Source organism: Fusarium verticillioides, chromosome 1 (genome assembly GCF_000149555.1).
Source record: "Fusarium verticillioides 7600 chromosome 1, whole genome shotgun sequence".
Taxonomy (NCBI): Eukaryota; Fungi; Ascomycota; class Sordariomycetes; order Hypocreales; family Nectriaceae; genus Fusarium; species Fusarium verticillioides.
In genome coordinates, this window is record NC_031675.1 from 3882947 (window position 1) to 3895988 (window position 13042).

Below are 13042 nucleotides of genomic sequence, written 5' to 3' on the forward strand. Positions count from 1 at the left end.
AAGATATTTATTTGGAAGCTGGGTTCGCTTCTTTCCTATTCAGCTCAAGATAACTATTATATTTCGATAATGTAAGAATGCCATAAATTCCATAAGCAGCCAACGTTCAGGCACTCTTCTCTGTGGACAAGTAGACAAGCTACTGTTAGAATATGAAACGATTATCCCCTTCGTGTGCCACTGAATTCACGAGAAAAGTCAATTCCCCAAAATATCGGGTGACAGGCGGCAGAATCAAGTCAGAAACGATGTACGTAAGGCTTTTTAGTCTACCGTTCGAAAGAACACCCCCCCGCCTCTCATTAGCACCTTAGGGTGTCCATGGATGGAATATGACGATGACGTTCGCTATATTTTGGAGCCTCAATGCGGCCATGTTTTGACACGATTGCGTATTAGAGATGAACGGAAAGACTGTCAATAAATACAACGGATGCGGAATGATAGAGAATATGAGAGTCGAGTGTACCTGTCACTGAAGGCGATGCTAGATCTGATTCTCCAGGATCACGATGAATAACTGGGCGGCCGATCTGATGCCTGAAAGAGTTGTTAGGATCATGCGTCTAAGTTGAAGCTCTAGGTCTACGCCGACATCTAAGGATAGATTGTATACGTCTCTCACCGCCAGCCTTATAGGCTAGACAAGGTATCGAGCTAATATCCCGGCTGAGTTGACAGCGTTGACCAGTCCATATAGTGATGATAAGAGCCGATCGTCGCTGGTTGCGGTCTCTAGCTGCCATTCAGATGTGGGGGGCTAGAGATCACGAACGAGGTCATTCGGCCAAAGAATACCAAAGTAATTGGCTACTAATGTTGTGTAAGACATCTCAAGCAACACTGGGATAGCTTCCTTGAACAATACTAGTAGTATGTAGCCAGTAGCAACAAGGATTTTGCTCGAATCTGGCAAACACGAGTCAAATTGATCACTGAGGAATGCTATGTCTCACGTCCTCGCACTATTTACTACATGGATCTTTCGAAAAACAAAAGTGTTAGAAAACTTTGGAAGACGACATGACGTATCACTGAACATGCCATTCAATAGCAGAAATGCAGACAAGGTGTATGTATGTATGTCACGCAGCAGAAAGCTGGGGACAACCATTAACCACGTGCATTGCACGAGCTCGATCTTTAGAGTGCAACGATAGACAATATGTACATAGGTAGGTAGGTAACTTATGGCCTAATAAAGTTGAAGACCGACCAAAGCTTGAAGGAACCGCATACACGGGCACTTGGAAAAGATTTTTTTTTTCGGACAACGGGAATCTTAATTCAGGCAATCAATCATATCAGGAGACCGACTGACAATACTGTACGGATACGCATTCGTTCGTTGTATCGATAATCGTCCCATGCTAATGTCGGTCGGTGTTCTGCTGGACCCCGACTGCAAACGCAGGCCGAAAACTACCGACCGCGGGTCCGTGACTGAGAGAAAGTTGCTAGATTTTTCTTCTTTTTTTCTTATCCGTCAATAGGCTGAGACCCGACTTCTGAACGAACATTGCCCTAAATTAGTGAGATTTTTTTTTTTTTTTTTTTTTTTTTTTTTTTTTTTTTAAATAAAAAAAAAAAAAAAAAAAGTCTTAAGAAATCGGCCGAGTCAATGAACCAAACGCGGAAAGCAAAGTTCGATAGCCCTGAATTAGGTGGGACCTCGGCGGACTTCGCAAAGATTGAACCCGCTGTGGGAACTAAGTTAAGGTAATCAGCCGTCATGATCGATTTTTGGGGCTCAAGAACGAAAATTTCGTTTAGTCAGTTGTTAATTGCACTCTGTCTCACTCAGACTTTAGCCCAAGTACAGTGCACAGGAGAGGGTGGTGACAATTGGGTTGACATTACGGATACAGAGTACGGATCGTACTCTGTATCGTCAATCCAATACTACCCATTATGGCGGCTCGCTCGGATGTCGTCGCATTGACCGCCTCTGTATTGGGCTTTCAAACCAGGCTTTATTGGCATCATGACACCTGATCCATGATATACCTTGGAGTTGTCGCTCACGGGGGCATGGATCTGGAGCTAGAGTAGCAGTCATCACTGTTTGTCCAGTAAGAATCAACCTTGATGCATTTCTGATTGGGCATTAGTCTCTGTTGGCGTGTGCTTGCATACCGCGTTGGTCTTTCATGTCCTGCAGGCAGGGCGAGAGGCATGCAACAGTATTCAGCAGTCATCATACCTGTGTTCACACAATGCGGTCTGGACCAGCGACCCCCAATCAGACACGTACTGTATGTCCCTTCGCTTCTGGCCAGACATTCAAGCATCAGCAAGAAGACCAAAGTAGATGAGCTCAGAGCAAGCCTGTTAACTGAAGCTCAGCATGTGCTTATCATGAAGTGTTAGACACTAACGGCATATCGAGTAACAGCCGAGGCCAAGACTCTGCCTAAACAATGTTATGTACATATCAGGCCAACCGACATGATCTGTTTCTTGCCTTCTCATAAGCACATTCGTTTGCAATATTATCAAGCATAATAATCAAAGTACTCCGTACCTAGAACTGTCTTTGAGATTGGGTTGAAAGTTGAAACTACTTACTCCGTAAGCCGTCCCATCATATTCCCAATTGACTAGCGTATCGCAAGTGACAGTGTCTCGTGCGCAGGTAGGGGACCCTGGGCGATCTCCTGAACTTGGGCCATTCCGCCTCAATTCGACCTTGGCTTTTGCAGCTGTGGCATAGATGTTTCAATCAAGTTGGATCCGTGCACGGGCGGCTGCATCGACAACGTGTTAAAGAGATTGCAATATACTGATCAGGTTGTTTATCAGTAAGATAATGCGCTGCGACAAGACAGCAATCGACCTGTTCTATCCAAGGGACTGGATGAGTTTCGTGATCCCTGTTCAGTGAGACCCTCCCAATCTCTCTCAGACCCTGAGCCTCCACTGCTCGTTCTGCTTATTCTCTTCCGTCCCGAACGGAGGATCCACGCTATCCACGTTCAATTTCCTCGCATTATGGCCTCGCACCTTGTCTCACATCGGGGCGCGCGCCTCACGCATTGACAAATAAGACCCGAGCGACCGTTAAGAGCCTCCTCCATTGGTTTTTTAGTGTCGCACAGCACATCGAAAACTCCGCGTCGGAGTTGGAGCGAATACCGAAAAGCTCTTGACCGAGGATGCGTTTAGTTCATAACCTTCTTTTCCCTCTAGCAGGACGTCACCGTCATGACGATGAGGCTTGCCGCGCTAAATATATCTAATTGGCTGTTGATTCGCTCAATGGCCAGAAAAGCTCAAACGGTTTCCTTTGTGTAAACCGTCAACGGGAAACCATCTTCCGTCGCATCCGAGTGAGCGTCGAGATGCAGCAAAAATGACAAGGGAAAAGTTTAGGTGTTTCGTGGGGTTACTATGTCCCTTGTCGTGTGTATGTCTCCTGAGTGACGGGATGGGCTGCGCGCGCCTATGGCCTGTGAAATGGACTAGGTATCTGAAGCTGACCCTTGAATTCGAAGCGCTTGTACTCTGTAGCTGGGAACACTGGAACTGTTACACGGAGAGCCCCCAACAATTTCGTCAACAGCAGGGCTGAGTATAAAATTGGTAATCGGAAGCTGTCGAAAAACTCAATCACGAGTACGTCTATTCCAGCCCAGAATGCGCTCAGGTCTTTCTGGACTGACAATTAATATCAATTGGCTGCTTATACGACTTTGGCAAGTGCCCAGAAACAAATCTCGTGCTCACAATCCAGAGGTCGGCGATAGTCAATGGCTACCTAATAAAACGCCAACATGAGTTAGAGCACGCCATTGCCGCAGCTCGAATTGGTACCATTAGCATTGAGGCTTGCAACCTTGATTATCCAAAACTGTAGAAGTATCCATGTCTTCCATCCAGCGTAATATGTGTTAGCTTGATACTTGCATCACAAGACAAGGAGCTCTGGAGCTTAGGTAGGTTAAGGCAGCAGCGTACGGAGTATGCAAGTTGTCAATGAAGGACAGGTGTGAGTAGGTAAGCATGGATTAGAATATCCTTTCCTAGCTGCGTCGAAAGCCTCCATGGACAGCCACGGATGGTAAGCATCGTCCATGGAGGAAGCAGCGAAATTGGAAAAGGTACATCGGCCGCGAGTACCTTGAGGTTAGTACCTAAGTACTGGACGCATATCGCTTTTTCGCTTCCACATTGAATGCGACGAAAAAAAGATGCAGTGGCCCCAGCTCCTTGTTAGCGTCAAAAGAGAGAGCTGATCCTTGTCTTTGATATTGCTTCTCAGTGGTTCGTTATTCATCATCCATCTCGGTTTGCGGCCTGTGAAACTTTGCAGTGGAGCTCTTGTGCAACATATTTTTCAGAAGGAGCATAACTGAATTTTTGCTCAATAATTTTCTGATTGATTGTCGATTGGCTTTTGTTGAACAGTTAAAGCCATGCTCCGTGGCGGAGCGACCGGTGCATGGATGACAAAACTCATAATAATAAAGACCCAGGCAACTATGAGCTGCAGGAAGTTTCCTGGCGTGCGCATATTGATTATGACCTCAGCGGAAGTGTCCCCTTGAGGATATCCCCGGGTCGCTTCCATGTTTCAACCGCAAGCAGGAGACAGGCTTTCTCGACACCTAACTGCAACCTTGTATTTACATACCTTATGTTACTGCCAACACATGGATATGAGCTGTTCAACCTAAGAAATCAACAGTTAGCTGTCATGTTAGATTGAGCCAGCGATCGTCATAGTCATAGGTATCTTACAACCTATAACCGCGACTGGCTGCTGGGCACGCGGACTCACCAACCTAGATTCCCGTTCTGGACTGATTGGTTTAGTCTGTCCCCATAATCGAATTTACTGTAGGCTGTTTTCCAGGCGCATGTCACTGTGCCACAGTCATGACGCTGCCATCAGAACAAAGAGTCTCTCCCGTCCGTTCAGTCAGAATGCCTATCCTGTGGAGGAAGCCAAGTGACACCGTCTGGGAACCGTTTCTGAGGGTGACGTTTTCTTCAAGTATCAGCCACCATCATTGATTGACCACGGACCCTGATCAATGGCAGAAAACAAAGGTGCAATCGAGGAGCGGGTCTTTGTATTGATCAGGCCACCCAAAGACTCGTCATGAACATGGTTTGTTCTTGTCTCGTCTTGTCATTATCAGCGCAGTGCAATCTAGCACATGGGATCACGGGTCTCGCTGAGGTCAGAAAGCGAAAAGCCTCGTGCTGGCTGTGTGTGTGCATCCGCGTCGGCAGATCCAATCTCATTCGTTCCAGATGGTGATGTGATAAAGTCGGAGTCGGGACCTCGGAGTCCATGGAGCTTGGCGAGCCCCCGACGCCATGCTTGCAGCAATTGATTGTGACAGCCAGTCTGATCGGAAAATTTATTGGAGTTTAACTCCCTCCCTACCTACCTACCTACCTAATCAATGTGGACTTGCCCGGAAGACTTGGTCGCTTGCGTTGGCAAGGTGCCGGCCGTTGACGTTTTCAGTCAGTCGTTGCCCAGCAGCTATGCCAAGGCTGAAATGATGCACTACGCGCATGGAGTGAGTGCAGTTGGTTCATGGATCACTGGGGCATGGGCTGCCTCCGATTCCTACACTGTGAGTGGTCATATCAAATGACTAAGACAAGTCAAGTCAAGAGGAGAACAGATGCTCTGCGGCCCATTTGACTTTATTGATCGAGGGTAGGCCTGTCTGGGCTGGTAAATACATACTAGGTAATCTCATCTCCCCCTTAGTTTAAAACGTGGCCGGTAAAGTTTTGGCGATAAAATACGCGGAACATGGAAGTTAGCGTTATTTAGACAGGGTGAATTCTCACGCGACTCAGCCCGCCTATCAGGCTTGGCAGCGGCTTTGAAGGAAATTACGGTAATACGCCTTGATTCGGGCTGCCGCAAACCCCGTTGCTCCGTGATGTCCGGCCAGTGTGCTATGTCAGCAACTTTGTTTGTGTCGTCTTGATTGATTGGCTTCGCAGTGACAAAAGAGCTCCGTCTAAGCGTCAGAGAAGAGCTGATTAGGCCTAGGCGCTGTCTCCAGTGTAATCTCCAGGCGACCCTGGTGTCATCCATGCACAACGCCCCACTGAGGCTTGTTGACTGGCCGGTACCCCAAACCCTTGTATCGATGACTCCTCCCGCAGCATCCGGACTCATTTGAGATGAAGGACGAGGAAAATCCTGCGGTACGGGCCCCTTGGAAGAAGCTAATGTCAGTGGAGTGTGATGGGGGCAGTAGCTTAGCGCCCACTGGAATCCTGCGCGACGTGCCCTGTTGAATTTGTGCTCTTTAGCGGACTACGGTTGCAAAATCAGCTGTAAAGACCTTGGTTTTTCAGCGCTTCTAGTGGCCAGCTGCACTGGTACACGCCCCCTGGTGCATCACTTTCCTGCACCTCGTCATCATCCTCGATCACTCTCTCCTCCACTCCCTCCACTTTCTTCATATTACTACTCCCATTTCCTCACCTCCACCTTGTTCTTCCCTCCCTTCCTTTCTTTCCTCGATCCTCGGCTTGGTTTCGTCTTAGATTCGCACCTTGTTAAAGCATCTATCTTCCTCCGTCACGACTTCAGGTCCTAGCCTCACATCTTCTTTGTGTGGCGTCCTTGTCGCGTGCTGCCTCCCTTCTCTGCGACTCGACAACCATCGCTCTAGACGGCCATCCCGACGATTCCGACCATCGTTGTATGCGTGCAAGTCAAGTAAATAGGTCAACTTGGATATGAGGTAGCTTTTGGGGTATTCATATTGGGTTACCGACTAAGCGTTACGAATTTCTTCGAGAATTATCTTGCGCTACGCTACAAATTATCATCACACGCCCCCTTTCGAACCACCGTTCTGTCGATTCAAACAACTTTCTCAATCGACCTTCACCATGAACGACTTCTCCGCCACCCTTTCGGGGAAGCCCAAGCTCCAGCTACTTTGGCCCGAGCACGTTAATCTGCCGTTCCTCAACACCGTTCCTCACAGATATCGAATTGGCCGCCGACGCACCAAATCGAAATCGAGACCTGGCAATGAGGAGATCACCAGTCTCAAAACCTCTTTCAACGCCTGGGATGGTGTTCGTGATCTCCAGAAGCATCATTGGAGGACGTCAGATCTCCAATATGCTGTTGTTGGCCTCCTGGTTCTCTTCTCCTTCTGGATTGCCCCCCCGGCTCCTGGTGTCAAGCTCCTAGCTATCATTGGTAGTGTTTGGGTTCTGCTTATGCCTGCCACACGTCAATTCTTTTTGCCATCAGTGACAATCTGGACCTGGCTATTGTATTTCTTTTGTAGCCGGTATGTGTTGATTCCAAGGGTCAAACCTATCACCTGCTAACAATTCTTTTTTGAAGATTCATCCCCAACGAGTACCGACCTCATATTTGGGTCCGCGTGCTGCCCGCCCTCGAGAACGTCTTGTACGGTGCCAATCTGTCTAGCATTCTCTCCGCTCATCAACACTCGGTTCTCGACATTCTTGCCTGGATCCCCTACGGCCTGTGTCATTTTGGTGCTCCTGTAGTCTGCGCCCTGCTCATGTTCGTCTTTGCTGCCCCAGGTACCGCCCCTGTCTGGGCTCGCACCTTTGGCTGGATGAGCATTCTGGGTGTCACCATCCAGCTTCTCTTCCCCTGTGCGCCACCTTGGTACGAGATGGAGCACGGCCTTGAACCTGCTGCCTACGGCATGCCTGGATCTCCTGCTGGACTCGCCCGCATCGACGCCATTTTTGGCATCGACCTCTACACGACCAACTTCAGCACTGCACCTGTTCCTTTCGGCGCTTTCCCCTCGCTCCACGCCGCGAACGCTGTTCTCGAGGCTCTCTTCATGTCTCACTGTTTCCCCCAATTCCGAACCTACTTCATTATGTACGCTGGATGGGTCTGCTGGGCCACCATGTACCTCAGCCACCATTATGCCATTGACTTGGTGGTCGGTGGCTTGATTGCCTCTTGCTTTTTCTACGCAGCAAAGGCCCGATGGTTACCCCGACGACAGGAGGGAAAGATCACACGATGGGAGTACGAGTACGTGGAGTATGGCGACCGCACCGCCATTTCTGACGAGGAGTATGGCGAGTATTTCGGTATGGGTCTGCTTGGACGCGCTCGCGCCGACTCCAGCGATGGCTGGACTGTTGCCAGCTCCAGCTGCAGTTCTAGCAGCGGAACCTTAAGCCCTACTCTCTCCGAAGAAGCCCTTCCCGGGATGCTCATGGATATGGACAACAATGGACAGCTCTGGGACGGCAACGCTCCTGCTCGAGATGTGGAGCTGAGTGAAGTTATGGTGGTGCGATAATTGGCACGACCGAGTAATAATACGGCTACCCTCGGACACTCATCCCACCGGGGAAACGAAGCGACTCGTTGGGATTTTACGATTTTAATGCCCCGAACCCTTTTTAATCTTCGACCTTATATTTTTTTTTTGATAACATCTTTGGCATTCTTCGGCACAGCGAAATGGCGCAACACGGTGCTTTACTACGGCAGATACTGGATTCTGACGCAGGGCCGTCAGGGCCAGACGGCAAACTGTAATAATGGGTTCAAGGGGCTGATGCGTCCCGTCTTAATGTATACCCTGCGGAAGGACAAAACCGGAGCTGAATAGAGTAATGTTTACAACCAGAGGTAGTTTAATTCGTGTATGGACATGAGACGACGCCATGTCATGCACCGACACGCTCGCTAGAGAGCCTGGACGACGACTCGAGAGGGACATGCTTTATGACAAGCAACCCCTACTCATGAGGAGGAGGAGGAGATAGGAAGGACAGCTGGCTCACAGCCGAATCCTGGATGATCCTGGAGAGCAAAAGCCGGGCGGCGCAAGGTGGTGGGCTGACTTTGGTCAAAAGGAAAAGGAATACAAAAGATACCATTCGCTAGATATCAGCAGCTAGAAGAATTGACAGCACATTGTTTCTGTCACATCCTGTTCACCGAGTGAAAGTACCTTGTAAATCTTTGATGAAACCCAATAAGAACACCGTACCAATATGCCGCTTGACGTCCCTCGTTCAAATGTTGCAGCTGGCACGCGATCAGCTGGGCCCGTTCATGATACGTAAATCTCAACATGTCGATCTTCATCTGGCCCCAAATAGTCCCTCCGTCTTCTGTTCAGCGGCATTAGGAACGCCAAGTCTGCACGGCACTCTAGACCTCTTGGCATTCGCAAGTGCTGTGTCCTGAAATTCTCTTTGTCATCATGACTTGAGAAGTATCAGAGTCAGTTTGTCGATCTGTTATTCTAGGTTGTACACAAATATAAGTTGTACAAGCATGTGATCTGAAACTCTTGATCATTGCTCAACTTTCAAGCAAGACAATTTCCAACTCCGAGTTAATCCATTCATGTCTTTTGAAAACAGTATTTGATTTACGAAGTAAGGCGCTCTCCATATTTGTCAGAAATAAGGCACTCTGGCATATAACACACAATAGGGCCACAAGATATTAGAAGACCCTACTCCGCCTAATATCTGCTGCTGCCAACAGGCGAGTCATTTAAGGCACATACATTATACTGGATGTCGAGGATTCCAAAAGGGGCTACAGGCCATGAATCCATCTTCCCGAAAATAACACAAGCAGTGATAATTATGTCTGGCCCGGGCCTCGAAGTCACGGGTCTCTACAGCAAGAATCTCGAAAAGGAGGTTTCACAAAAGGCGTTGCAAATACCAAGACCAAACCTGAAATAGAAATGGAAAATGTATGGGAAATAGAAATACTGATTCTTCCTTCCAGTCGTTGCAAACGGCGTGCCTGCGGTCCGTTGTTGAAAATACATGTAGCCAAATCGCTGTTGGTCCTCGCTCTCCTCCTCATTGCACATGCGTATGTCCCACCCGCTTTATAACGCAAATGCCGGGTTACAAAATTTCCTCCTCATAACGTTAAACCATCATTCTTCTAGCATGTTTTCGTCTCACAATAGGTAGTTTCCCTTTGATATATCTCCTTCACAGATTTCTAAACAACTCAGACACATCGATCCCAATCTGTCTCTACCTCTTTGGCGCAGGCGCACTCCAGAGTCCCTTGGATGTCTCGATGACCCTATTTCCGTTGTTTCCAGGCTGCAATGAAGAGGGGACATTGGATGCTGATGTGTTGCCCATAACGACGTCCGTCTCTGTCTGAGTTCCATATCCACTATCCTTTGGTTGGTTGCTGCCCATTGAGATGGCACTATCTCCCTTTTTGTTGGTAGGCGGCTGCTGTCGCGCAGCGCCACGGCCGGGTTCCTTTGAACGAGCTCCATCCATCATCCCACTTTGAGCCTCACGCAGCTTATTGATAGCACGAACAGTATCAATGGCTGCATGTAGAGTCCGGCGAGCGTTGAAGTTCTTCTTGATATTAGGCAGAAGGTTCTGGCTCTCTCCCTCGGCGTTGATAAAGCCGGCGACAAATGGATGCTGGAGAGCCTCATGGGCAGTGATACGCTTAGTAGAATCGATAGTCAGGCAGCGCTGGATGAAGTCCTTGGCGTGACTGGAAACGCCACGCCAGTATTCAATAGGTGTAAAACTGTAATCTGCGTTGAGAATGGCCTGCATCTCCTCGAAGTCAGAGTCGCGATCGAAAGGGGTATAACCACAAAGCAAGAAGTAGGTGATGACACCGAGAGCCCAGAGATCTACAGGTTTGCCATGACCTGTCTTCTTGAAAATCTCGGGAGCCATATATCCAGGAGTACCACAGGTTGTAGTCAGAACGTGAAACTGTTCCTCATCCATGATCCGTGAAAGTCCAAAGTCTGCAATAAGCAGGTCTGCGTTGTCCTCGGGGGTTCGGAAGAGTAGATTTTCAGGCTTTAAGTCACGATGAACGATACCATGGTCATGGAGGTACGCGACAGCTGACAATGTGGCGCGAACCAGATCGGCAGCATCTGACTCAAAATAGGAGCCCTTTCGGCAGATTCGGTCGAAAAGCTCACCACCGAGTGCAAGATCGGTGACGAGGTAGAGGTTGTTCATGGTCTCGAAATAGTCGACAAGAGTAAGGATATTTTGGTGGCCCATAGAGACCTTCTTGAGCACGGCGATTTCGTTGCGAACCTAGCATTGCGCATGGCGTGTTAAAAAAGGACAACAGAACAGGAGTTTCAGGATCCAATAGAGCAATCCTCACCATGTGTTCGCGACCAGCCATGAGCCGCTTATTGATGACCTTAGCCGCATAGTAACGGCCAGTGTCTATGTGGACACATTCTTTGACGACGGAATATGAGCCAGCTCCCAGTGTCTTGCCAACCTTGTATCTACAGGGCTGGACTTGGGGTTGTTGGCGGGCTGCAGAGTCCATTATGAGAATATGGCGTCGAAGTTGAGACGAGTCGAGACGGAGAGGTGATAAGAAGATCGCGATGCCCCGCAGAGCGGAGGGGGTGGCCTGTCGCGCGGCGTCAGGGTGCAGTACGAGATATAATAAGATTGTCTGGTTCGGAGAAATGGGCGTCTGTTGTTGAAGAGAGAAACACAGGAATCGAGAACAACCGAGTTGGAGAGAGTAGATATCAGCAGTCGAGATGGCGATGCTGATGGGCTGAAGTGAAGGGGTTCGGTTGGGTTGGTCAGTAGGGTCGGGGCTAGAGAGGTGGGTGGGGTTGTGTCAGACAAAGTCTAGCTGAAAGATGATGGATGGGTGAGAGAATGACAATGGACAATAACGCTCAAGGCGTTTTAGTTCTGGACGCTTAATTGGTAAAGTACGAGAAGAATTGGTTCCCGGCAGTGATCACAATTATGAATGCCAGGCCATCAGATGTGCCTCCGTATCCCTCTTCTCAGTACCTAGTGAGCTGCCCCATGTTCACGGGGCTAGATACCATGCATAAAAGGAGGTATGGCAGTTCATGACCCTTACCTATCAATGGTGCGGAGTGACAATGACGATATTTCGCCTTCAAACGCATCATAATTGTGGTTTCTGTTCCCTGAGAGAAACCATGCTCTGTTCTTGTCGGGTCTCATTTCAGTCCCATCAGTCTACTGATACGGAGGCGCAGTAGTCACCTGCTGAGGAACCTTGGACCATCTGCCGCTATTGTTTGCTTTCAAGCTAAATCAAATAGTGACTGCTTCATTTCTTTTAATTTGTGCGTACAATTTTGGCTTTCGCCATCTGAACTTCGGTATTGCTCGGTAGTGTCGATAAAGAACAGGATGTTTCTTTTCAAGAAGGTTTCAGAATTATATCGAGATTCGTACTCCATCCACATACCTCTTCGCAAGCTAAAGGCATCTTTATATCGCCATCAATTTAATACTGCTGGTTTTGTCTCGCTTTGTTTGACTGATGTTTGCTCAGTCAGAAGGCCCTCTCCGTGATTGTTTCTTTGCGCTGGTAAACTTCTTCTGTTTTATCCTTGTTTCGTGGAATCTTCTGCCACTAATTGATGTAAGCAATTGTTATACAACAAATAAAGCGACTGACATCTCCTCATATTTCTTTTTCTTTTCCGCGCTTGTCTCAGCAGGTATCACATCTTTGTAGATGCTTGTTACCTCCTCAATGAGCTTTCTTCTGTTGTCTTCCGCATTCGCATCCCGTGATCGTGAATCTTGGGCTTGGAAGGTCAAAGAGTCATTGGTTGCTGTGTAGTACCTGGACTTGCGAATGCCAGGATGTAATGACTTGGGGAGTACTGACAGCAGTTGTCCCAATGGATACGCTGTGATTGCTTTTGTTTCGGTCCTTTCACCTGTGAGTGCTAAAGACTTGCTTGCTTGTAATTACGTGTATACTTATTGACATGTTGACCTCCTGGTCCACTCGAGCGGGCGTATGTGGTATTTCCTCGCGGCAGCTGTGATGAGCTGAAAGATTGAAACCACGAGCGAGCTTCAGAAAGAGCCTCTTGATCGAGCCCGGTGTCGAAGGCCTGGTATCTCTTGAACCGAGGCGCAAATGGGCGGTTTGTCAGATATGCTGGAACGGTTCTTGGACGCGGCGCCAGAGCAAAGTGTCGCTGAAGCATCGTGAAATATAACAGTCGAGCGATCCAAGTTATTTATTAAATCTGAC

At 48.4% G+C, this 13042-nt stretch overlaps 4 protein-coding genes across 4 annotated transcripts; 1 reads left to right on the forward strand and 3 right to left on the reverse strand.

Annotated features, from left to right (window-relative positions):
* Positions 1-5082: 5082 nt before the first annotated feature.
* FVEG_00791 (hypothetical protein) lies at positions 5083-5301 on the reverse strand (the record flags this gene model as incomplete). Its single annotated transcript, XM_018887392.1, has 1 exon — positions 5083-5301. One exon carries the CDS (start codon positions 5299-5301, stop codon positions 5083-5085), a length of 219 nt encoding a protein of 72 aa, XP_018743146.1.
* Positions 5302-6175: 874 nt separating this feature from the next.
* Positions 6176-8994, forward strand: FVEG_00790 (hypothetical protein). Its single transcript, XM_018887391.1, has 2 exons — positions 6176-7289; positions 7346-8994. Exons 1-2 carry the CDS (start codon positions 6877-6879, stop codon positions 8295-8297), a joined length of 1365 nt encoding a protein of 454 aa, XP_018743145.1. The 5' UTR covers positions 6176-6876; the 3' UTR covers positions 8298-8994.
* Positions 8995-10014: 1020 nt separating this feature from the next.
* Positions 10015-11320, reverse strand: FVEG_00789 (CAMK/CAMK1 protein kinase; the record flags this gene model as incomplete). Its single annotated transcript, XM_018887390.1, has 2 exons — positions 10015-11073; positions 11147-11320. 2 exons carry the CDS (start codon positions 11318-11320, stop codon positions 10015-10017), a joined length of 1233 nt encoding a protein of 410 aa, XP_018743144.1.
* A 1001-nt stretch (positions 11321-12321) lies between these two features.
* On the reverse strand, positions 12322-12995 carry FVEG_14731 (hypothetical protein; the record flags this gene model as incomplete). Its single annotated transcript, XM_018903702.1, has 3 exons — positions 12322-12406; positions 12452-12712; positions 12763-12995. 3 exons carry the CDS (start codon positions 12993-12995, stop codon positions 12322-12324), a joined length of 579 nt encoding a protein of 192 aa, XP_018743143.1.
* Between the last annotated feature and the right edge of the window lie 47 nt (positions 12996-13042).

Coding starts and splice junctions, on each gene's coding strand:
- FVEG_00790 (XM_018887391.1), top strand. CDS start 6,877: ATGAACGACTTCTCCGCCACCCTTTCGGGGAAGCCCAAGCTCCAGCTA. Junction 7,290..7,345: donor TTGTATTTCTTTTGTAGCCG/GTATGTGTTGAT, acceptor TCTTTTTTGAAG/ATTCATCCCCAACGAGTACC.